The sequence below is a fragment of the Micropterus salmoides genome, unplaced genomic scaffold, assembly GCF_014851395.1.
Source record: "Micropterus salmoides isolate LMB-PRFRI ecotype aquatic unplaced genomic scaffold, ASM1485139v1 Ms_hic_scaffold_2, whole genome shotgun sequence".
NCBI classification, from domain to species: domain Eukaryota; kingdom Metazoa; phylum Chordata; class Actinopteri; order Centrarchiformes; family Centrarchidae; genus Micropterus; species Micropterus salmoides.
The window spans coordinates 29,013,597-29,037,631 of NW_024041150.1; the positions used below are offsets into that span (position 1 = coordinate 29,013,597).

General features: G+C 41.8%; 2 protein-coding genes across 5 annotated transcripts; both read left to right on the plus strand.

Annotated features, from left to right (window-relative positions):
• The first annotated feature begins 7 nt into the window (after positions 1-7).
• aadat (aminoadipate aminotransferase) lies at positions 8-8,630 on the plus strand. Of its 4 annotated transcripts, none has more exons than XM_038730120.1 (14): positions 8-106; positions 1,395-1,466; positions 1,937-2,105; positions 3,004-3,136; positions 3,567-3,641; positions 3,730-3,939; positions 4,091-4,156; positions 4,293-4,375; positions 5,230-5,326; positions 6,175-6,236; positions 6,401-6,465; positions 7,160-7,266; positions 8,077-8,178; positions 8,264-8,630. In XM_038730120.1, the coding sequence occupies exons 2-14, from the start codon at positions 1,400-1,402 to the stop codon at positions 8,303-8,305; spliced, it is 1,278 nt and encodes a 425-aa protein (XP_038586048.1). In that variant the 5' UTR covers positions 8-106; positions 1,395-1,399; the 3' UTR covers positions 8,306-8,630. The 4 variants fall into 4 exon arrangements, with proteins under 4 accessions (XP_038586048.1, XP_038586045.1, XP_038586046.1 ...); XM_038730117.1 differs by lacking the exon at positions 8-106 and adding an exon at positions 157-267; XM_038730118.1 differs by lacking the exon at positions 8-106 and adding an exon at positions 901-1,011.
• A 5,435-nt stretch (positions 8,631-14,065) lies between these two features.
• On the plus strand, positions 14,066-22,404 carry mfap3l (microfibril associated protein 3 like). The gene is made up of 3 exons (XM_038730125.1): positions 14,066-14,219; positions 15,646-16,054; positions 20,324-22,404. Exons 2-3 carry the CDS (start codon positions 15,733-15,735, stop codon positions 21,250-21,252), a joined length of 1,251 nt encoding a protein of 416 aa, XP_038586053.1. The 5' UTR covers positions 14,066-14,219; positions 15,646-15,732; the 3' UTR covers positions 21,253-22,404.
• Positions 22,405-24,035: the final 1,631 nt, after the last annotated feature.

The window sequence follows — 24,035 nt, forward strand, 5'->3', positions numbered from 1 at the left end:
TCACCAACCGTTACGTCACTTCCGGAAACAGTCTGAGTCTGGTTCTGGTTCTTCTTCTTCTTCTTCTTCTCTGGGTTTTATGGCGGATCGCAAGCAACTTGTTCAGGTGCATACCGCTACCTTGACTTCTGGTTGTGGAAACCATCAGGAATTACCGGTGTTCTGACGATTTAAGCTGTCTTCCCGAAAAATGCTACCGTAACGCATGAGTCTATCGAGTCGCTCTGCCCTGTCGAAAAATGCTACCTTATGTGTTGCCTTTTTCAGGTATATAACTCTCACAGTATTTTTGACATCGTCTATTTTTTGATTATATTATGACACCATTTCAGGGGTAGCGTATTCTGATAGACTAATATCCCGTATCAAATAATGCTCTAACTACAGAATAATTTTATAATGCACCACTACTCACTCCATGTGTACGGAGATGGGGAGCATGTTGAAATACTATATTATGCCATCTTTATTTAAGATATCAGGGGTAGCATATTCTGACTAGTAATGATTTGTTTTCTTTTTCTTTTTTTTATGTTACTGACGGTCAGCCATTTTCTCGACGGCATTCCCAACAGCAAGGTTGCACAGATATTTGGCGTGGAAACAGACCACGCTTGTGGATTATACGCATGCGCAGAACTACTAAGTAGCACATCTCGATAGGTAGCATAAATCGTCAGAACCCCGGCCGTAACAGCGGTAATGATTCACTGCCATTTTCTAAATGGTTGGATGTAACTAGTTATATGACACCGATATAAACAGTAAAATATAAAACAAAACTTAAGCAAAGTAATTTCGTAAATGGCTACAATTGTGTTTTTGTTTTACATCTTGTTTAATCTAGTTTATACAACCACGATAACACATATTAAACGTTATGATGTCGGCGTGTCAAGAAATACATTAACCAGAAGCCCCCGGGGCGGTCACGGCGAGATGAATGCAAGGTCACGTACGTTCAGTAACTGAAGCAGCTGAACCGCGCCGAACGTGGTCGAGTAAAATACCGTAACTACCTTTAAATTTATAAAATATATTCGGTATAGGTTGTGCTTACTTGTCCATTGTAGTGTTAGCTGTAGTGTTGTTTTACATTAATCTAACTTACAGTACTGATGCAGGTTAACTTAATGTACCGTTATGATTTCTGTTGTGTAAGCAAAAACCGCAGTCAGTCTGTCTGCAGGCATGTTGGAACTAGGAATTACTAGGATTATTTTTGGTTGTCTTTGATCACGCAGGATTAATTTAATAAGCGTTTCTTTTGAAACGGGAAGTTACGGAATTAGGAGACACAAACACAGACCTGATGCATCGATCACTGACATTAAGCTACAGGTGGAAGATGAATAAATAAATGAACACATGAAACTGATTTTATTCTTTCGCAGGAATCATGAATTACGCTCGGTTTCTGACTGCTGTCAGCGCCGCCAGAAAGCCCTCTCCCATCAGGATGCTGAGTGAGTAAAGGCCTGCTACTGGCAGTCTGGGTTTCATAACAAGCTGAACATAGTTAGATAGGTTTCATCTCAATAAAACGCATGGACAAAACGCATTTTGAAGACACCATCTTTAGCTTTAGGAAACAATGGTCTATACAATAGTGTGTACATCTGTAGACCAAACTATCAATTGATTATGGAAACAATTTACATATTAATCAATAATTTAAATAAATATTAGTTTCATCCCAAGATTAAACACATAATTGTTACAGCAATATAAGCTGGGACCCTCTGCAAGATCAGATAATAAAGCAGGGCGTACTATGTCGAGTGAAGGTTTAGTGGTAGATATTGTCTAACAGATTTAAGTAACACTGTACAACACTGTAGGTTATAGTACAATTTTCCACACAAGGATCTTATCGTCATTGTAACCTCAGTGTGAGAAGCCAGTCCTCATGTGCTCTGTCTCCACCGGCATGAAGCCGAGCTACAACAGCAGTCGCCTCCGTCTCTGATCTCTTTGGCTGGAGGAGCGCCCAACCCCAACACCTTCCCCTTCCTGTCAGCGTCCATTAAGGTGAAGAACGGACAGACGGTCACGTTTGACGAGGCGGCGATGAAGAGGGCTCTGCAGTACTCTGCCTCTAACGGGTGAGAGGTCAAGATCTATCACTTCTATTTCACGAGATTCTCCAGAACATAAAAGATTATTTCAAGATGTAGTAGGTAAAGTTCTTAAGGTTATTAATGAAAATGCATCTTGTAAGCCTGAGTGGGGCTGCACTTTGGGAAATTAAGAATTAAAAACAGACCTGAACAGCAGAGAGTGCCCTGTACAGGAGCCAGCTTTAAAGTTTAATAGTTAGAAAGTCTGGACATTAAAGACCTTTTTTTTGTCAACTTCCCTTTAAATTAAATCATAAAAGTGTGCAGCAGCGTATGGAGGTTATCATTCTCTGGTGACCTTTATCTTTTATACGACTACTTCTGTAAACTTCAAAGCCTCCAGTGACTCCACCAGCCGAGTCCAGTGGTTTTTCTTATCTTCGATATTTATTCAGTGATAATAGATATTATATATTATATTGGGTGTCCAGGGATTAACACGCCGACCATTAACTGCACCGTCAGGTTTGAATCCAGCCGTGGACGTCCCTCATTTCCTGCAATCTCTCTCTACTATCGCTGTTGAATACAATAAAATGCCTAAAACATAATGAGTATCATACACCAACATGCCCGAGTGTATAGCTTTTGGTGTTCAGATCTCTCTGCGGTGAACTTTTGGATCTACACTTTAAACTTATCACAAGTCAATCTAACAGTTTGGGCGGTAGTATCCTGTTTCTGGAGTTTTATGTCGATAAACCTTTGTGTAGGTGAAGGCCTTTCCTTTCTGTTCAGCTGTGATAGCTAATCGCTAAATTACTCAGTATTCTCACAAAACCTCCCCAGCAACAGCACCCAAAATCTATAGTATATTAAGTTATTACTTAAGTTAGTTATTAATTATTAAGTCTAATGTGAAGTCATTTCCATTCCTACGTAGACTACCCGAGCTGCTGACGTGGATGAAGAACCTGCAGAAGAAGCTCCACAACCCGCCGACCGCCGGCTACCCCCCCGAGAAGGGCCTGATGGAGATGTGTGTGACCACGGGGAGCCAGGAGGGGCTCTGTAAGGTGCTGACACCACCAGCTGCCACGCTGCTGTTTGTGCAGCCAGCTGTTAGAGATAACATAAAGACGTTTGTGTCAGCCATTTTTCTGATCTGGAACAGGAAACTCCTCTTTAACAGCTTAGTACTTCATGACCTTTCCTAATATTATGTCCACTACAGAAAATCATGCATTACTTCTGTTGGGTTATTTGAATTCATTTAGATAAAGGCATAATGTGTTTCCCACCTGTGAAGAAAAACAGACTCTCTGTACAAGACTCGTACTTCAGGTATGGACCGTTCAAGAAGTTAATTTGAACCTGAGAAAACATTTGCCACAAATTCTCTTAAATCGCTCGTAGGTGCCACTTAACAACACATCTCTCCGTACGACTTGTTCTGGCGTGAGGCCCATTGATTCCCAACATGTCTCTGCATCTTGTGTGTTTTAGGTATTTGAGATGCTGGTCAACCCTGGAGACAACGTTCTGCTGGATGCACCCACATATTCAGGCACGCTTGCAGCGGTGAGAGCGCTGTCTTTACAACAACTACACACGTTTACAGATTTACGCAAACGTCCGTGACCCTCTAACTTTCTCTTGTCCTCCGTAGCTCCAGCCGCTCGGTTGCAACTTAATCAACGTCCCCAGCGATCAGCACGGCATGATACCTGCAGCCCTGAAGGAGGTTTTGTCGCGGTGGGACCCCTCAGAGGTCCACGAGCCCGGCAGCACCGCTCCCAGGATCCTCTACACCATCCCCAACGGTGGAAACCCCACCGGGGCCTCCATGACGCCTCAGAGGAAGCAGGAAGTGTATGATGTGTGTCTCCCTTGCAAAGTCACAAAAGAAAAGACTCAGAAATGTGAAATGAAAGTTGCAGTTTTATGAAGCTCTTCCACAAGCAGTCAGTGAACCGCTGGCTCTCCTCATTAGAGCTTGTTGTCATTTTCTGTTAACGTCTTGTTAACAGCTGGCCAGGCAGTATGACATGCTCATAATCGAGGACGACCCCTACTACTTCCTGCAGTTTGACAAGGTACAGAAAGAGTTCACTCGCCTCCTCTGTTGGTCAGAGAAAGTTACTCTTCCATCATTTGAAGAGCTAAAATCGGTCAGCTGCTCTGTGGTCTGATCTCAGCGCTGATTCATGTTATGCCTCATTTGTTTGGCAGCCGTGGGCTCCCACATTTCTCTCCATGGACGTTGACGGGCGGATCATCAGGACAGACTCCTTCTCTAAGATCCTGTCTTCGGGGTGAGCGTCTGAATCAGGGTGTGCGATGATTTTACCATTTTGGATTATATTGACTCTGCTACAGCTCGGTGTCTGTGAAATGGAAACAGGGTGTGTGTTCCCAGTCTGTCACACAGTTTACTTTGCTTGTGTAATTCTCCACTGATGACAGCTGCAGGATACAACTGATGCTTTTCATCTGTAGGAAAGTAAATAATCTGGGGCCCAAATACACAATGTGGCCAAAAGTATATGGACACCCGTGTCCATTGACTTTGGTCCATTTTTGATCTGTGGTTTAGCCCATTAGTCCACTTAAGAAAAACATCTTAATACTGCACCATACAATATTACTGACAATAATGTGCTTCAAACGTTGTGTATATTAGTGTTTATTTACATTAAACATCACCTAAGTCATCTTTTAATTAATTTCCCTAACCTGTCATGATCATAGTTATTGCTGTTGCTTGTATTAAGCACATTTATTTTGACTTTGAATGTTCAAAATGACACTAAAAACAATCTGCATCCTATTTTTTTTAACATATATACCTGTCCTGTCACATTTACATTAATGAGCATCTTAAACTATAAGATCACATCCTAAAAATCAGATGTTTGACATAATCATAACAGCTTTGACTAGTTGCAGGTGTAGTCGTGAGCAAGAGAATGAGTTAATACGACCGGCTGTATTTTTTGTTGAGAAGTTTTTTTGAATGTCGGTATGGATAGCCAAATCGGAATCAGAATCTGCATTTATTTATTTAAGCTTTACTTTCCTTGGTTAGTCTTGGCGTGGGAGGCATTTTAATGCGTAACTGCACCAGCATGTTTATGTCTCTGACTCCTTGTGTGTGTTACTGTTTCAGGCTGAGGATGGGTTTTGTGACCGGCCCCAAACCGCTGGTAGACAGGGTGGTGCTGCACATCCAGGCCTCAACAATGCACACAAGTACCTTCACGCAGGTAAATGAAACCTTAATTTTACACACACACACCCAGCTCAATCAACATTTAACATTACTGGTTTGGTTGAAAACAGCTTCCTGCTTTCTTGCTTTGAGGACTACTGAATGAATGTAGTTTGAACGAGGATAACCTCCTCTTAGCCTAAATCACCTTTCAATGATGCTGCTTTCTGTGTGGCAACCTCCATCAACTTGGCATCTAAATTGGCAAAAGAAACAAAACATACATAAAAGCACAACACAAGATTAGAAAATGCTGTTTGATCCTGACAAACATGACACTTCATCATGTAGACCAGCAGCAGCAGTAAGCACACAGCAGGGTGCTTCAGCTATGTACTCTGTCAATACACGCAGTGCCAACAATGAAGCTGTCACCACTCTGCCAGCTTGCGTTGCCAGCACCCCTCAGGCATGGCAGATTTGCATCAACGCAAACTCACCAGCGAGAAGGGGTGTGTCGTTACACTACAACCAAAACAAAATAAGACACTGCGGTGTGTCTGGATCAGCAGCAGCTGCAGAGGAAGTCATAATGAGGAAGACGATTAATTAGGATCCGCTGTAATCCTCCTGGTCTGGTTCAGTCCTCACCTCTGCTTTTTCTTAATTTAGACTAAAATGAATGCACGTACAAAATATTTAATGTGACAACAAAATTGAAACATGATGTGGCCAAAACATTTAAAGTTGTGAAAGAAAGAAGTGTCGCGCTCCATCTGCACTGTACTAATAGGTCAGATCTGAAGGCGGCTTATCTGCTGCAGGGTCATTTTACTGTAACATAACAGTTGCACATGAGTCTGTGTCATGACATTATGTAACCTGTAACCTGCTACCTTTCAGCTCATGGTGTCTGAGTTGTTGCACAGCTGGGGCCAAGAGGGTTTCCTTCAACACATAGATGGGTACGGCACTTCCCACATTGCTGCTGTACAGCCACATCTGGTCCGCATGCCTGGTTTGACTGGTTAGGAAAGCAATTAGATCTGTTTATGACACCTACAGGGCCAGTAGAGGTAGACAGCCACTCTTGCAGCGATGCATGAAACTGTTTTCTCTCTTCTCACAGGGTGATTGAGTTTTACAGGAAACAACGTGACGCCATGATCGGCTCTGCAGACAAGTGGCTCAAAGGTTTGTGGACTCATGTCAGTAGCTTATAACCAGATTTAAAAAAAGGTGGATGGACCCGTCAGCAGCTAAATACTTATGTAATGTCGCAGAAAGATCTGGAAAACAACATTGAAGACATTGTGAAGAATTTCTTGTCAAGCGAAAGTGTGAATTATTATGATGCTGTATGCACTTCAAAGTGCCTTAAAGCAATTTTTTTTTGTTTGTTATATTATTGAAAATGCTTTTTGTACTGCTATGTGTTATTATTCACTTTTAGTTTTGCCTGTTTAGTTTCTATTTATTTGACCTATTAGAGTAGGGGTCACAGTCCGTTTGGGCATGTTGACAGATATAATGTCACTGACAAAACAAAAACAGACATCTGTAGTCAAAAGTTGTCTTGAGTCACACACCAGTATAGTTTTTCTTTTAGACCATTTAAGGAACTAAATGTTAAGGCATTTCCACTTTTAGACAAATTCCTTCATGTCACTTACAACAACAACCATCACCACTAGCGTACTACTTTAATAGACGATGTGGAGTCCAGATTAATTAAATTGCTAAGAATTTGTAGAGGCAGTGATGTAAAAAACCACAGAAGGGAAATCGTGACTGTGTTATGAGTCAGAAAGCAAACCCTGAGGCTTTTGTGTGTGTGTGTGTGTGTGTGTGTGTGTGTGTGTGTGTGTGTTTGTGTGTGTGAGAGAAGATGTTGCGGAGTGGCATGCTCCGTCGGCAGGCATGTTCCTGTGGATCAAACTAAAGGGCATAGCCGATACCCAACAGCTGATTATGAAGAAAGCCTTGGAGAAAGAGGTCAGCACACAACTCAATCCTTTCCTATTTCAGCATAAACCCTCACAAAATAATCTCTTTTGTGATTTATTATGGAACAAAACCCAATTAACTCTGTCCACTGAAGGTTAATACGCTGATAGCAGGTACCCAGAATGCATTTCGGTGCTTTTTTGTGTGTGTGTGTGTGTGAGCAGATGTTTTGCACCAGGGTCAAGGCAGGGTTTGTGTCTGAAAAGAGTGTAGGCGTGCTCTCTTTAGACATCCATGGTGTAGGATGGTGCATGTAAAGCGGCCATTATGCGCACTGTGAGTGGGTTTTCCCTCCCACACACACTCGCACACAGAGGGTTTGTAAAATAGCTGATTAGCCGTGTTTAAATAGGAGTGGGTACAATAAGGCTTTTCCGAGGTCTGCACAGTAGGCGTCTCTCCACTGAGTCCAGGATATTTAAAACTTCCACACAGCAGATAGTAAAGACTTCCTGGCTTCTGTTTTCTGTGCTAACAGAGGAGAAACACGACGACACCTCAGATTTGAAGTGAATTCCTGTGCTTTATCTTTCCCATGATTCAAAGCTGCAATAATTTCCATCAACTCTCTCTCAGACGTTGATTATGTCCTTCTTATTTTGCATTGTCCTTAAAATGTTACATTAACACGAACAACCGCTGATTAAAAACGACCAGAGGATTTATCGACGATGTATCATTCTCTCTTGTGTGAAAAGATTAGCTCTGTAAGAACTAAGAGAAAAGCAATGGAAACCTTAAGTAACATGAGGTGTGTGTGTGTCTGTGTGTGTCTGTGTGTGCACATGCTCACTAAAGGTGCTGCTGGTTCCTGGAGGCGTCTTCATGATCAACAGCAGTGAGCCCTGTCCCTACGTCAGAGCAGCCTTTTCTCTCTCCACACCAGAGCAGATTGATGAGGTATACACACACATGCACACGCACATGCGCGCACGCGCACACACACACCTTAACTGACTCTAAACTTTCACACGTCTTCCAACAGGCTTTCAGAAGACTCTCTTCTCTCATCAAAGAAGCTTTGTGATCAAAGATTTATTTCCCCCGGGGCAAATGCTGTATTTTTTTAACTTGGACTTTTATGTTAAAATATATCATCAAGTATGTTTTAAAATTGTGTAATCTCTGACTGTATCTATACCACAGTCAAGAGGAGACAACACTTTCTTCCCCAAATGTTTTTATGGGTGCATGTTCAGTCAACATGACTTGCTGCTTATTTGGAGTTTTAGAAGGAAAACAAACACAGTCATTGACTTCATTGTTTGTTGCTCCTCCGTTGCACTACACAGTGAAGATGTCTGTATCTCATCATGCACAAAAAAGTAAATACTAACTTTTTTTAAAAATCACTGTTTTGTCTTTTGAGTCTGTATCTTTTTGCAAAGTGCAAAGTGTGTGAGTTCTGCTCCACTACAAACCTTAAAACACGGTGACACCTGATAACCAAATGATTCCAGTGTAGGCGTGGTTATTCAAAGATGGGGAAAACTTGCTGAGGGATACAGAGGAACAAATGCACCACTTGTATTAGCTGAATGTGTATCGTCTGTGGTCACTGTTGCTCCAGGAGACATTACAACAAATTCACATAGACTTTACAGCAACATAACATTTCTGTTAAAGTGTGAAGATTTGTTGTCGTCTTTTTCATCATTATTGCACAGGTTTAGTGATTCAGAGCCATCCATCTCATTTGGGGTTTGCTTTATTGCAATCTGGCCAGGCGCAATAGACATGATTTGGTGTCATTTCAAACAGGTGGTACAAAGGATGACTGACAGTCTTCTTAATCGTCATGCACTCTTCTGTACTTGACTGGACAAATTTATCTTTAGATGTTGCTAACTCTAGCGACACGTATCCGGGGGTTATCACTGGCACGACAGTTGAAACACATCGGTTCCACAATTAAGGGGTTTGAGCAACTTAGCACTTCTCTGTGCACAGACCTCATTATCTATTTTCTGTCCAATATTACCTGTCTAATAATTAATGTGCAATATTCTCTGCTGCTATTTATTCACTTGTCCTTTTTGGTTCACCATAATAATTCTTAATAATGTAAATATTGTAAATACCCACACACCTTTATATTTGTCTTCATTTTTTATATTTATACTATTATATTTATATACTCTTTATCTATCTACCTTTGAAAAGTGCAATTGTGACAAAAGGATTTCCCCTCGGGGATCAATAAAGTATTTCTGATTCTGATTCTGACAAAGTAGGAGCCAGAAACTTCTTCTGATCGGCCTGTGCTTATAACCTTGTAACTGCATAACATGCGGCACCTCATCTGGAAATGTAACGCCAACATTTAGAAAGCATGTCAGTTTCTAAATAAATCTCAGGGGAGAATTGGGTTATGCATTTGAAGAGCTGTCTTCATTTTGTGCAGGTGTTTTGAGAAGTTCCATCACATCTAAACCGACCCATATACTCTGGGTTTAATTGCGCTTAAGATTTCGTTTTTATTGGTCACAAAAGATAAAAAAAAAACATATTGGCAGTTTTATGTAATGGTCTCAAAACTTTTCAAACCAACATTTACATTAAATTTTACAACCTGACTTACGGCTGAGCTAAACAGTCAGCTGGTGTTCCCCTCTCTTTCTTTCCTGATGAGTTTGGAAAAACCTCTCTCCATATTTTATTCTTAAACCTGCGTGTTTAGCGGTCACATAACAGTGCCTGCTGACTGGAAACTGTTTTCTTTTCCTTTGTACAGACTTTCTCCCTACTGTGTTAATGTGTAGAGCTTTGTGAGCAGTGTGACCGAGCTCTCAGAAGTGTTTGTGTAAACATTCATCCCTAAAGGAGAACGGGGTCAGAGGGGAGGGCTTGAAAATCAGGCTTTTGCAAGACTTCTTTACTGTTAAGAAATATTTTACAGTCCTCTCGTAAAGACTGCAATTTCACCATGTGATCCTATCCTGACAGCTGCATTTAAAATTTAACCTTAGTAATTTCTACTTGGGGAGTTACAATACAAAGCAATGTGTCATATTTTATGAGTTTGTCCATTGTTCGAATGTAAAACTTTAACGCGAAACTGAAGTAAAAGTACCATATTATTTCCCTCTAAATCAAATTAAATTTAGTGCAGACAAAGTATAAATTCTCACAAAATGGAAATAAGAAAGCACCAGTCCCTCTCAGGTCAAAGTATCCAATGTTTTTTTCTGAGCCAAAGATCGAAAGTGATGACTTTTAACAAACTAAAACACAATTATTGACAGTGGCTGTTTGCTGTGAGTTGTCAACTCTTATTGATAAAGAGAGTTTCATGAAACAGAGCAACATTTATTAAATTTCAGACAAGGAGAACAGCAACAGGAGGCCAAAGTGACAACACCGTGTAATGCCAAAAGAAGATCCCATCCTGGTCCACAATATTTATCCCTTTACTGTCGCTATGGAGCCCACAATGTACCTCCTACATTCTCTGCTGGCCTAACTATGTGTAACCATCTTATTGGATGTTCAACTCTAATGCTTTACCTAAGTCACGTTCGAATTAGGAGGTCACATGTATTACAATCTAAGGAGAGAATCTGTCAACATCTAAGACAGCAGAGCACCGTATCTCTCGTCCTTGCCTGTCTAGGCAACGTCTCGTTCTGATCTACCGAGCTGTCGTCATGCACCCAAAGAGAAAGACAGCAGTATGAACCATTGCAAGAGAGACAGAGATCATTCTGTTTCTATCTCTGCAAGCAAGACATGTGAATGACATGTACTTACTACCAACTCCTAGCCACCTTGGTCCTCTCAGGAAAACTCCTTCACACCTTGATACAGTGTTGATTTCAGACTTCTTTTATGGTTTGGTAGTAGAGGGTGGCGGTCACATGTACTTGACATGACGCTTCAACCTCTTTGTAGTGAAAATACAGTGTAAAAATAAATAAAAATTATCTACTGTCGGTGTGTTTGCTGTGTTGCGCTACTGTCCCGCTGTTCATTGAGGGGGTTTGTTATTTACGACTCTTACTTTGCAGCAATACCAACATGCACAACAACTGCGTGACAGGGTAACACAAACTCAGTGCTTCAGCTTACATTAACTGCGTCAGGCTGGGATCTGGTTCGGAAATAAAAACAGAATGCCTGGTGGGATCGGGTTTGGCTCGGTAGGTTTCGGACAGAAATATGTGGCCCGTGCAGGGCACAATTTGGTAGGGGCAGGCGCTAGTATAAAACCATTATGTTGTGAATAACAGTTTTCCTTCAGGATCCAAAAATGAGTTCGGTAACAAAAACAAAAAGGAAAGAATAAAAAACTTTGCTCCTGACCAGCAAGTTAGACCTGAATTTGCGAAAACAAAGTGCAAGTGAAGGTAACCTGAGGGTTACACAGCCCGTGTGTTCATGGGAACAAAGAAGGGTTCAAACTGTCTGTACACTTCATAGGTGGCATAGAGGCGGTAGTGTCTGAGCAGACATTTGAGGCCATGTCTGGGCAGACTAATAACTACTCTACGCATATTTACATACATGTATCAGTACACAAATCATGACCATTGCAGGTAGACATTTGATTAATCTGTACACCGTCCTTTGCTGATCTTCATTATTGATGGCAGCATTGAATAACCAAAGGGAAACTTGAAAGATGAAAGGAAAAGAGGGAGAGCAGAAGGAAAGGTGGATAGCGGTTATTCAGACTTGCTCCTTGACAGGATTAAGCTAGTCCTGTTGAATGGCTGCTGATTGATGCATGGAAGCGTGGCTGGACAAACAGGAGGGAGTCCAGTTCAGCCTGCAGCTTCCGAGTGTGCTTGTGCATGATGTGTACCAATTTCTGTGTTGATTCAGAGACAACAAAAAAAGAGATAACACAGGCAGTCCTGATGCAAGCTGCAGCTCAGCTTGATGGCTACACTGCAGTCACATTGCTGTTTGACGTGGCGACATGGCTACATCTCAACAAAAGAGGGCTATTTACCTAAGCACGTCAAGGATGGCAGACTGTGGCTTCCCAAGCAGTGGATGGTATAAGATACGAGCTCTTGTCATTACACATGTTAGCATTATAGCTATTCAAGTACACTCTAACCTCCAAGACTGGTGGATAAGACCAGCGACCGCATCCTGCAGGGCTGGGTCGGCTGGCTTTTGGGGAGCCTCAGCTCCTAGCTCACAAAGGTCTTGGTGACTCATTTCACCAACATAACCAAGATAATAAAAATATTAATAAAGATGAATTAATAGGAGTGTGTTTGGTAGCACCAAAAGAAAAACAGTGTGCTGTCAACAGCTGAGTTACACCTGCACTTAGGAAAAACAAACTTCAGCGTTCAAAGGGAAACATCTCCTGTCGCTCAGTCTTTTTAAAGGGTTCAGCGAAGTTATTTCCGCACCTCTGGGGCTTCTGCACATCTGTGAGGGCTTGGCTAATAAGCGTGAATTACAGGGAATAGAGATTTTGGCACTTTCTCTTTGTTTACAGGCTTTTTGTGTTACATGCAGGCCGCTTTGTTTGGCTTCTGGCCTACATGTAGGCCTCTTCTTTGTCTCCATAAAGAGAGGCTCCAACATTTCAAGTGTTGCGTGGAGGGGAAGGGAATGGGTTTTCACCACAGTCCATTTACCTGTCACTGTGAGCCATGTCTTAATGCAGACATCTGCTTACTGCACCACTAAATTAAATGTACTTACACATTACCTTTGTGTAAGCAAGGTTTAAAAGCCCATCATTCTTTGTAGTGGTGGAAAAGTGGGAAGCTGCCCAGACCCATGCTGCTGTCAACCTCGTGGGAGCGTGAAGGCCAGACTACACAAACTGATGACAGAAATACAAATTAAAGGACAAAAACCCACAAGAAGTTGTCACCCAGCTCAGCTTTTTTCTTCTTTTTTGCATGTTTGGGCTCAGTATTTTCTAGGTTTTCTAACTGTCCAGCATTAAATGGCAGTTATCACAAACAGGAGTCAGTTAAGACCAATTCAGAACTGCAAAGAGAGTGAATAATGGGCTTAACAATAGTCAGGTGGCCACAAACATGACAAAATGACTGCCAAATTGCTTTGTATCTGCTGGATGTGTAAATTAGCAACTGGGTCATTCTATGAAATTGGTGCTCTTTGTGTCCCTCTAATATATTTGCATGTGGACTATATTCAAGTTAAGCATTTATACTTTAAAGGTTTCAATATATGAGTTAGTTTATCTTAATATATGGTGCAAATTAATAATATAATGCCATAATTAAGCAATAAAAAACGTTTGTATAAAATACTAATTTTGACCTGTCCCAGGGCATAGTTGTTCAACTTCTAATAGCCATTAAAGTAGCCGATAAAAAAAGTGTTATGTTAACAAACAAAATGCATTAGTGAACGTTACATTTGTCATTTTCTTTTTGAAAATGTATTTAAAGACTGGCATATTGATATATGGCATGTTCTCCAACTTAAAAGGTGATGGAGGTGTGTTCACAGCTTGTTCTGTTGCCCCTAAGTGGCCAAAAGGTCTATAAAAGCAACTTTAAACAACCTGGACAAGGAAATAACGGTGGTATGGAAACCTGTGACAACAACAGCTATAATCTTATTATATGTTAACTACCTGTTCAGACAGCAGATTCAATGCATTTCCCCTTGAAATGTCCTCTGTGTGTCTGAGGATTCATGTGAGCCCGAGTGAGGATTGTTAACAGGAATGTTATAACTTATATCTTAAAAGGCCATTTATTTATTTATTTATTTATTTACTGTATTGCCCTGCCTGATGTGGCAGTACAACCCAAGCAAAAGGCGACGTTGCCACCCCTTCTGTGCTGAAGCGCAGATGCAGGATCGCTAGCTGTCGGTTACATAGCGGACGACCAGCGGTAGGAGGAGGATGGAGATGCCGGAGAAATAGCTAACGTCTCGGGGAAAAAACGACTCTGGGGGTTCCTCACGAAACATTAACAGCGGCAGACAATGATGTGAGTATTAAAAGGGCGATTTTATCAACTGGGAAATGTAAATTTTGCGTGGTTTTAGTCAATGTTTCGCAGTTAACGTCGACGCCGAGTTGGCCGTTGGCTGGACCGTTGGGCTCGGAGGTAACGTTACTGCATTTGTCGGTATAAATTCGGTGCTTTGTACGCGGTATCCCGATGATTTGGACTATATTAGATGGGGTAATATGTTACGTGAACTGCTGCCCCACATTAATTGATGGTTCATTTCGTGAATATGGAAGAGCTACCTTACAGCCGCTTGTGAACGGTTTGCACTTGCACAATTCTGGCAGGGTCCCATGATATGAAACCGTCGCCCAGCACATAGCCGGGTACCTTGCCCTTGTTTGGTAATATCCAGCGTTTAAACCGTAGTTTGATGCAAAAAAATCTTATTAGCACTCGATTGTTATGACTAACATGGACGGTAAACTATTTACATCATTACGAGTTCTTAATTAACTCACATTAGTTGGCTAACGATGCCGTCGTCCGGAGCTGTATGTTTGGCAAAGGAGCTCACTAGAAAATAGACGGAGCCCATGCAGAGCTCCGTTATGTGGTAGTGCGGCTTTGTTTTCATATTAATCGAGCCAGTATGTTCTGTTATAACAGAGGAGGAAGCTGAAGATGCATGTTAAAGTGGCGTTACAAATTATCTATATCAGCGTTATTGCAGGTAATAGACCTCTTTATATTTTATTCTTATTTTCATATGATGTAAATGCTTGTAGCTGAGAACTGTGCTGTTAGCTAACGCTGGATTTGCCAAATCCCCGACTAAATGCTTTTGTTTTCTAATGTTTGCTTACTTTGATTGAAAATGAATAAGATTATTGTGTCAATAAAATGGTCTAGGCCATTTGCCAAAGAGTAACGTTATTTTTAGGGCTGACTAAGACTAAAGTGATTTTTCTTTATATAAAAGCTGTTTTTCCTGAGTGGCTGTCTTCATACTACCCTGCAAGACTTTAAGGAAATGGCCTGGAGCATCAACAATTGCTGCCACTTATACAATAGCAGTGTCCAAAAGGACAGTACATTGTGGCATTTGTGAAGTTTTAACCGTCAGATTTGTGGTAATTGTGCTTGATAATGAACTAAAACAGTAATCAACATAGAAAATATTTGCAAGAAAAAAAGCATAATATCACAGTAGAGTTAGAATAAAATTCTCTCTGTTTCATATTATTGTAAAGAGAAGATCTTTGGAGTTTGGGTTGTAAGTTCAATAAAAGATGATAATGTCTTCATTATTATTGAAACAAGCATTAGTTGCAGTCCTGTATTTATTTTGGTGCTGGTTATAAAAACAGCCTACTTATCAGTTTGTTCCAGCTGCTGAGCATCTGGTTGTTCTGTCCTGCATCTCTGATTCATATGTGCCGTTTATTTTCTTGTTTTCCAGTGAGATGTTTCAAGCCACAGAGCTGAATACCAAATTGCCTTCTACTATCAAGAGATAGCCAGTGTGCTGAATGGAGACCCAGGAGGAATGACAGAGTCTTTTCCCCCTTGGGTGACGCACCGACAGTTTGAGAAAATGCACTGGGCCGGCGGATACGTTTTTCTGGTCCTGGCATCCCTTATCGCCTCTCGCACCACCGGGGCCTTATCCGTGGACCCAGATAGAAACGGCACGGCAAACAGCAATGTGACTGACGGCGGATTTGTCCCAGTTGTGTTCACAAGAGTGAACCAGATAATTGCCCGGGAGGGTAGTTGCGCACTGATTGATTGCAATGTCACTGGAAACCCACTCCCCAGTGTTCAGTGGTTCAACTCCCATGGAGACCGCTTGGACACGGAGATGAGTGGTGAGACAGATTGTACTTTCCTCTGCTCTTTGTCACCAGCACTAGTTAGCAGCAGATAAATGCAGAAGAGTGTCAGGTTTGTTATTTACTATGAATAAAGCTGCTGAAAGTTAACATATAGACATTTAGGTGAATTCCTTGATTGAGGTCAGTACATGCACGCTAACATGCACACTGCTGGGTTTCCCCTTACGAAATAGTATTGCAGAGGTGGTACGCCACACAAATCCCTTACTTAGAAAATGAGGGCCTAAACAAAACTTATATGAATAATAAATATATGGCATTTGGTGTGTGACACAGCAACTCTGCTCCTTTTCTATCATGTTAGTGGAGGGGGTCTGCTGTAAAACCCCGGTGGAAACTCTGCACTATAACCTGACTACTGTGAATAACCAGATACACTTCCTGATTTTGTTGTTGTGCCCCCGAGTCCAAATGTTTCCTCTCAGCCAGCTCACTGTGGATCAACACAGTTCACATACTGCATTTCAGAGTTTGCTGGGAGGCAATTTTAAGATGCACTATGTAAAAATTGCCACGCATCCATCTTCTCTGCTGTAGTGGCTCGGTGCCTTGCTCAGTGACATGCCTAGGCGTCATAGATAGAGCCAATAGTTTGTGTTGCCATCTTTTTTTTTTATTGAGCACCAAAATGTTAATTGCACAGGACTAGTGTGTCCCAATGGCAGCACTGTCCCTAATGACCGAATTCATATGTTAAAAGTATAGCTACCACAGCATTTAAAGTGTGTCTATATATACATTTTGACCCCATTGGTATTACTGGCACACCTAATGTAGTATTTGATATAGAGATAACATACAAAGGATACTCACACCTCAATACTATTAATAGAATAATTTCCATTTTAGTTACAATGTTATGTATACAACAAGCTGCACCAAACAAGTTTCCCCTGGTGGGGTTAATAAAGTTGTTTGTGTCTCAGGTGTTTTAATGCACATCATCCATTAATGCTGTGTTGTCCCTTAGTTACAAACAAGCACCACTTGTTAAAAGTGTTGTCTGTCTCTTTTAGGAAAAAAGAAGAAATGTTTACAGTCAAAATGTTCAAATGCTTATCGAGAACAGGAAATCACCAAATGTTAGGTGAAACGCCATCTTCTTTTCCAGCTGACCCTCCAGCTTAGAACTGAGTTTATTCCAGAGCATTCGGATGTTGGATTATAAAGGCAGTTAACTCAAGAAAAAAGGGAAGAGTGGAAAGACAAGACAGGAACTGAAGACCTTTTGCACAGTGTTGATTTTAGTCCTGGTTCCAGTCTGATGTCCCGCAGACGTTCCTCTGAATCTTTAACTGAAGTGAAACCTGACTTTTGAACACAAGAACCAGACGGCCTCGAGTTCCTGGGGGACATTTGGCTCAATGGTTGCACATTTTGTCTGGCAGTAGTGATTATTTACTTGCTGTGATGGCTGGCCAGTTGGATTCAGGGACTCATTCAGTCGTTTTTACTAATGATTTTCATTCAGGCCGTCTGTGTTTGAATATTGTGTTTCACTTCAGAAGGCATGCAGAGTGAGGAGTCTTGTTTCTGAGCCGACCTGTTGAAACCTGCCGTCAGGCAGCAGAGGCAGCGTTGTTGTTGTGACCTACAAACCTAGAACAGCGTCTGAACCATCGCAGAGCTTTTCCCTCCGGGTTACACATAGGAATATAATTACGGGAGGGGTAGGCGTTCACCACAGCAGAAAGTGGTTTACTCAGAAATAAAAGGTGAATACATAAAGAGCTGTGTTAGTAACCTACTGGTCTGTTATGCAGGCTGCTTCAGACTTGCTTGTAATACTGGGCAGACGTCAATCGCATCACATGACCCAATGGTGGGGGTAAAATTAGAAATCTTGCTCTCATGGAAAGGCGGATGGGCGGGACGTTGTTTTGTTGTCCGGGCTTCATTTCCTGACCACCCATTGATCTCCTCCAGAGGATACCAGTGTGGGAAGTGGATCGTGCTAGCTCTGTCGAAGGCGTGGACTCAGACTTCAGACCACAGATTTAGAGAGAATATTCTGTGATATCTGTTCGTCTTTACTCCCACACAATAGAGAGTAAAGTGAGGAGTTGAGGAGGAGTTGCAGTTGAATTCACTACACGTCTGCTGCTTGTGGATGACTCGTCCTTGAAGCGCCACTTCAGGACAAAGCACAAACATCACAGTGTGTCAACAGTTTTTATCAGGAGCAGGAAAAAAACAATAATTGTTGACAGTGATGATGAATGTTGATTATAACCTTGACGTCGTTTGCTGTTGTGGTTTTAAAAGGTTCCATCCACCTGCACTTTAATGGGGCTAGAACACCTTGGCAGATAAAACTAAAACAACATGCACTGAATTTATTAAAGGGAGTAGTTTGACATTTTGTTAATTACTCTTATTCGCTTTCTTGCCCGAGAATTAGATGGGAAGATCAATACTGCTCTCATGTCTGTCTGTCAAATATGAAGGTACAGCCATGAGTCCATTAGCTTGACTTAGCATAATGACTGGATACAGGGGTAAACAGCTAGCCTGGCTCTGTCCAAAGGAATTATAGTTTTTTTCACTTAAACAAACTGATTCTGTCACCTCCAGACAGAGCCAGCCTAGATTTTTCTAGTCTTTGTGCTAAGCTAAGCTAAGCTAAGCTAAGCTAAGCTAACTGGCTGTAGCTTAATATTTAACAGACAGACACGAGAGTGGTACTGATCTTATCTAACGCCCCACCAGAAAGCGAATAAGTGCATTTCCCAAAGTGTCGGTCTGTTCCTTTGAACTGAACAACTCACACCACCGTGCAGGTCGATGAGTTTATCAGTCAAAACAAGCTCCTCATCGCCTGGATAAGAACTGATAACCAAAGCAAATAATGAGGGGAAGCTAATTAGACGCCAAACACATGCATTCGGCTATAAAACACATTTGATAGAGACCGTACAGCTACCATCAAAGCCAGACTCACCACATGTCAACTGGCTGGCGTTGCTGATGATGGCTAGTCACTACAAGTGACATTTTATTTAAAATATTTTCCAAATTTCTGGTTATTAATGGACAGATGTGTGTGAGTTAACTCACTTTAATACAGCCTTGGTCTGAAGGTTATTGTGTGCTTGTGTAAGCCCACAAGCTTCGGTTGTTTAGGTCATGCAGCCGGTTCCCAAAGTAATGCAAAATCATTTGTTTTGCATGAAAACGCAGAGTTCGAAACGCAGGGGGACTTTGGAAGATGCTAAAGTAATATTTTGGAATAAATTGGTGCCTGTGACTAAACCTCTCCCTAAGGCAAGTCCTAATGGCCACGTGACTTGTACTTAGGGTGAATAGGCCCTTAGAGCATCTCACTCTGCAGATTTAGCTCCAGTCCTAAAAAAATCAAACGTTTGATTAAATTGTAACACTGGAATACTACTTTCATTTTTGTCATTGGGAGAACCGGCCCTTTAATAATGTTTTAACGCTCGTGTAACTTCATTCCAACATGTAAACAGATCCTTGTTGTTTTGATTACTCAAACCTCAGCAGCGCGTCAAGCAGTCACACCACCTGTTTAAATATTGAAGGCATGGCAGGAATAATAAGGTCGCTGCTGTTGAACTCACAAAACACAGATGAAAACCATGTTCCTTTTAAACCAGTGTACGCCACTAACATGGCACATACTGAACAATTAGTGGCTGAGATAAACACAGATGCAGGCTCAGACGTGAGCTCAGTGCACGCTGCAGCTGTAAGGACTTCACATACATTATTAACAAATAGCTGCTGGGCTTAAAGCCACTTTTTTTATTATTGGTTTATAAATATGTGCCAAACAAATTTGTTCTCTAGAGCTGTCAGATAAAAACAGATTAAACCGCGCAGAAGAAAAACGTAAGCAAATCTGAGTAAGCAAGTTCCTCTTAGAAAGCAGCAGAGTTTACTGTGGATTCACAGAAGCAGAGAAACGGATGCATTAAGAGGATTTTCAGAGTTTAAAGTTTGGCCTCGGATGAGTTAGTGGGCTATGTAGTGTCAGTCAATGTTGTGTTTTTAAAAGCAGATCCAAGACAAGATAAGCAGACAAGTCGTAGTATTTGTACTGCTTGATCATAAAGATTTTGAGAACTTGAGCAACAGTAACTGATTTAATCTGCAGTTCGTAGCTTTGGATGTTAGGATAACTTTATATTCACCAATGTAAGGGCTCGGGATGTGGAACAGTCGGAAACATCATACAGGTTGTAAACACGTCTCCAAATCTCTCTCTGTCTCCGTCTGTAGGTGGGAAGTGGTGGCTGCTGGACGATGGCGTGCTCAACATCACCAGCATCGAGTTTGCAGACCGTGGGAAGTACACCTGCATGGCGTCCAACGTGCATGGCAGCTCCAACTGCACAGTGACGCTGCGTGTGGTCTTCACTAACGGTGACATGGGCGTGTATTACATGGTGGTGTGTCTGGTCACCTTCACCATCATCATGGCCCTGAACGTCACGCGCCTCTGCATGATGAGCAGCCACCTGAAGAAGACAGAGAAAGCCATCAACGAATTCTTCCGCACGGAGGGCGCCGAGAAGCTGCAGAAGGCCTTCGAGATCGCCAAGCGAATTCCCATCATCACCTCGGCCAAGACGCTGGAGCTGGCCAAGGTGACGCAGTTCAAGACCATGGAGTTTGCGCGGTACATCGAGGAGCTGGCTCGCAGCATTCCGCTGCCGCCGCTCATCATGAACTGCCGCACCTTCATGGAGGAGATCCTGGAGGTGGTGGGGGTGGAGGAGATGAGGCACACCTTCGTGCGAGCGCCAGAGGGATGCCGCGAGATAGCCGGCAGGGTCGCCTCCATCGGGGTGAGAGACATCTTCACCATCCTGCAGGAGAGGGAGAGAGGGCGAGAGAGGGAGCGCAGCGATTCCCCCGCCGCCGACTCAGACAACTCCTCAGTTCAAGAGCAGCCGCAGCACATCGCCATCCAGGTGTCTGTCCACCCGCAGCTCGCCATCGAAGGTTATTGCAGCATCGAAGCTCCACCTCAGCCAGAGGCCACACCCCCCTCGCCTCCCCCATCCTCCCCACCACCGCCCTCTCCCCTTCCCCAGGAGGAGCAGCCTGAGGCGGAGGGAGAGGAAGACACCGACCAGGCTGCACCCGAACCGACACCCGCAAATAACACCCCTCCCTGCCAGGTGTTTTACGAGAGCCACGTGTGACGAAACAAACAAACCCTGGAGGAGCGACGAGTTAACCTGCTATGCATTTCAACTTGAAGACAAAACAAAAGGTCAACAAAATATTTTTAATTTCCCATTTTGGAAAGACACAATCACATGGTTTATTTATCTTTTTCTGAACGGAACAATCTCTCTAAACCTTCGTAGGCTTCTCTTCTGAGAATAAAATCACAAGGTTTTTAGACAAGCGTTTTTTGTTCTCACTGGACTTTCATGCTTGAATGTACACGGGAGGGGTAATCAATATTATTATTAATGTAACAAGCAGTAATTGTAAAGGGACATTTCCTGTGTTGAGATTTTGATAGCTCAGACTTTTATTTAAAGAATTAGAGTACTTCACCCCTGGAGGGAGAATGATTCCTGAGTTTTTAGTTTCTTACCATGCTCGGGTTTTACGCCTAACTCCAGAAATCTGCCTCAAGCTGCTCTTCATGCAGTTTTATTCAAACCATGAAAGCTTCATCCTCTCAAGAATTCACATCCAGCTACTGTTGCAGTCGATCTGCTGTTGTTGTGTACCGTTCTGCTCACCTAGAGATGCATGCTGGACGGAAAAGAGTGGCCACATCATGATTGTACGGCCGACTGTATATCTAAAAAAAAACAAAAAAGAAGTAAGCCAGCTAAATCTGTGTGTACAGTATATTTCCTGATTAGGTCACACACACCTCTGGGGAGAGTTTATATCCGTTTCCTTTTTAATTATTTGAGTATTATTGTGGTGTGATTTTCTGTGCTAGTTTTAAGCAGTTTTTAAATAAAGTCTTATTTCTCCTCCGTAGAGAACAGTAGCTTATTTTTCCTCCGTCATGTGCTGTTTTTAGGGTTTTTGATTTTAACTCCTGACCTGATCTCGGCATCGTCTCGCTTCTGCAAAGGCTTTAAAGTACAGCTGCATTTCTGCTGCATGTGAAAAAAAGTGGACAGGGGAGATGTTTGACGTCTTTCTCTGGGATTCTCTTCTTCCTTCCTTCGCTTGACTAATGGTCCAGTCTGTGGCGGAGAGATGAACTGGATGCTGTTATGCTTTTACCCGGTGCTCCTGAGATGACACTTTTGTTTCTATTTTTTTTGTAGTGGAATAAAATGGAAGTGCTGTGTATAAAAAAAGAAAACATGGTTTCCACAGTTTGGTCAGTTGTGTCTCTCTCTCTCTCTCTCTCACACACACACACACACACACAGTCAGAAATGTTTGCTGTACCCACAGTAATTTAAAGGTCTTATTTGTAGTTATTAACAGCAGTAGTAGCACCCAGACAGAAACACTGCTACATCTAATATTACTTCCCGTCTCATCCTTCTGTATGAGAGTTTGTTTTGGGACAATTTAACCACCTTTTCCTTCCGGTTACCCAAAACTGAACTACAGCATATGTTGTTTAAATCAGAGGTTTTCAAAGTGGGGGATTGGAGGGGGGCAGGCTTCGTGAGGTAAAGGGCAATTCATGTACTTTCAAACCCTTTTGCGTCTTTTAAAACCACAATTTGCGTCAAAGCTCTTTCTCTGTGTCATAACTCAGTCATATCTGGCTACAGTATGTCATTATCATTTTGTATGTTCGCATCACCGCTCAGAAATCAGAGGGTAAGAAGACCCCAGAACATGCCTGGGAAACATCACCTTTTTAAGTTTTGTTCAATCCCAAAGTAATTCAGTAACAGTCATGTGTACATCCATGAGTAAAATGTTAACAAATATATAAAATACATTAGCCCTAAGCTATCTTACTGACTCTAACGGAAACATGGCCTTGGATTGTTACAAGCACGTCTCTGCTGATGTGACACAAACGTGATGGAGGGAAAAGGTCTGCTGACAGAGCTGGAAGCCTTCAGGATTTAGAAAATAGTGAAACGGACAGAAATCTGTCTGACAAGTGTCCTAAAAATGTTTAATCTCCCTGAGTACATGCAGGGAAAACGGAGCGCCTGCTTAGAGTCTTGTTGCCTCCGGATCCCAGATTCATTTGGCACAGCTGTGATATAAAGTGTGCACTAATGATTTAGATGACGCTACATACCGGTACAAAAAAATACAATATGTGAAATTGCAATATTTGAATGTAGTATACATACTGTAAATGTACTGGCTACTGAGTTGGGGTAATAATACAGTATAAATGGTAAATTACAAGTAATTACTGTGATTAGTGTGCAGCACTATACTGTACACTATACTGCAATAAAATAGTGTTTTACAGTAATTGTATGATTGGTTAGAAACACAGTATATTACTGTTATAATACTGTAAATTCTGAGTTTACAGAAACTATGATGATTATTGCAATATCATATTGTCGTTTTTATAGTATTGCTGTAATAATACTGTAAATTGTTACACAATATAATATCATATTGTAATTTTACAGTACTATTGTGTGTGGAAACTGTAGAAACACTATTACTGTTATTTTCATCTACTTTACTGTAAAATAATGAACTGTATATATTACTGTGATTTTCCTGCAATTAAAAACCAGTAATTTACTGTAAAATTACACTAATATATTTTATAGTGTACTTTAAAAAGCTTTTCTTTAACTCTGCCAACAAATACCTAAAGATGTGTGAAATATATTTGGGTTCGGTGTGGAAATCTGGTTTGTCTTCTCTAAAGGCAGAAGCAGAGGAGGCTGATGCCAACAGTCTCAGGTTGGTGACTGACAGAGACCTGAATAATAGATGTTCTGTAACAGGACACGAGGGTGCAGTCCCACTCTCTCAGTCGCTGTCATGTCTCTGAGCTAATATCAAA

Bases quoted from the DNA above. Each gene is read 5' to 3' on its own strand.
- mfap3l (XM_038730125.1), top strand. From the start codon at position 15,733: ATGACAGAGTCTTTTCCCCCTTGGGTGACGCACCGACAGTTTGAGAAA. The intron at 16,055-20,323 runs GTGAGACAGATT...CTCCGTCTGTAG, and splicing joins CTTGGACACGGAGATGAGTG to GTGGGAAGTGGTGGCTGCTG.
- aadat (XM_038730117.1), top strand. From the start codon at position 240: ATGCTACCTTATGTGTTGCCTTTTTCAG. The intron at 3,642-3,729 runs GTGAGAGCGCTG...TGTCCTCCGTAG, and splicing joins ATTCAGGCACGCTTGCAGCG to CTCCAGCCGCTCGGTTGCAA. The intron at 5,327-6,174 runs GTAAATGAAACC...GCTACCTTTCAG, and splicing joins ACACAAGTACCTTCACGCAG to CTCATGGTGTCTGAGTTGTT.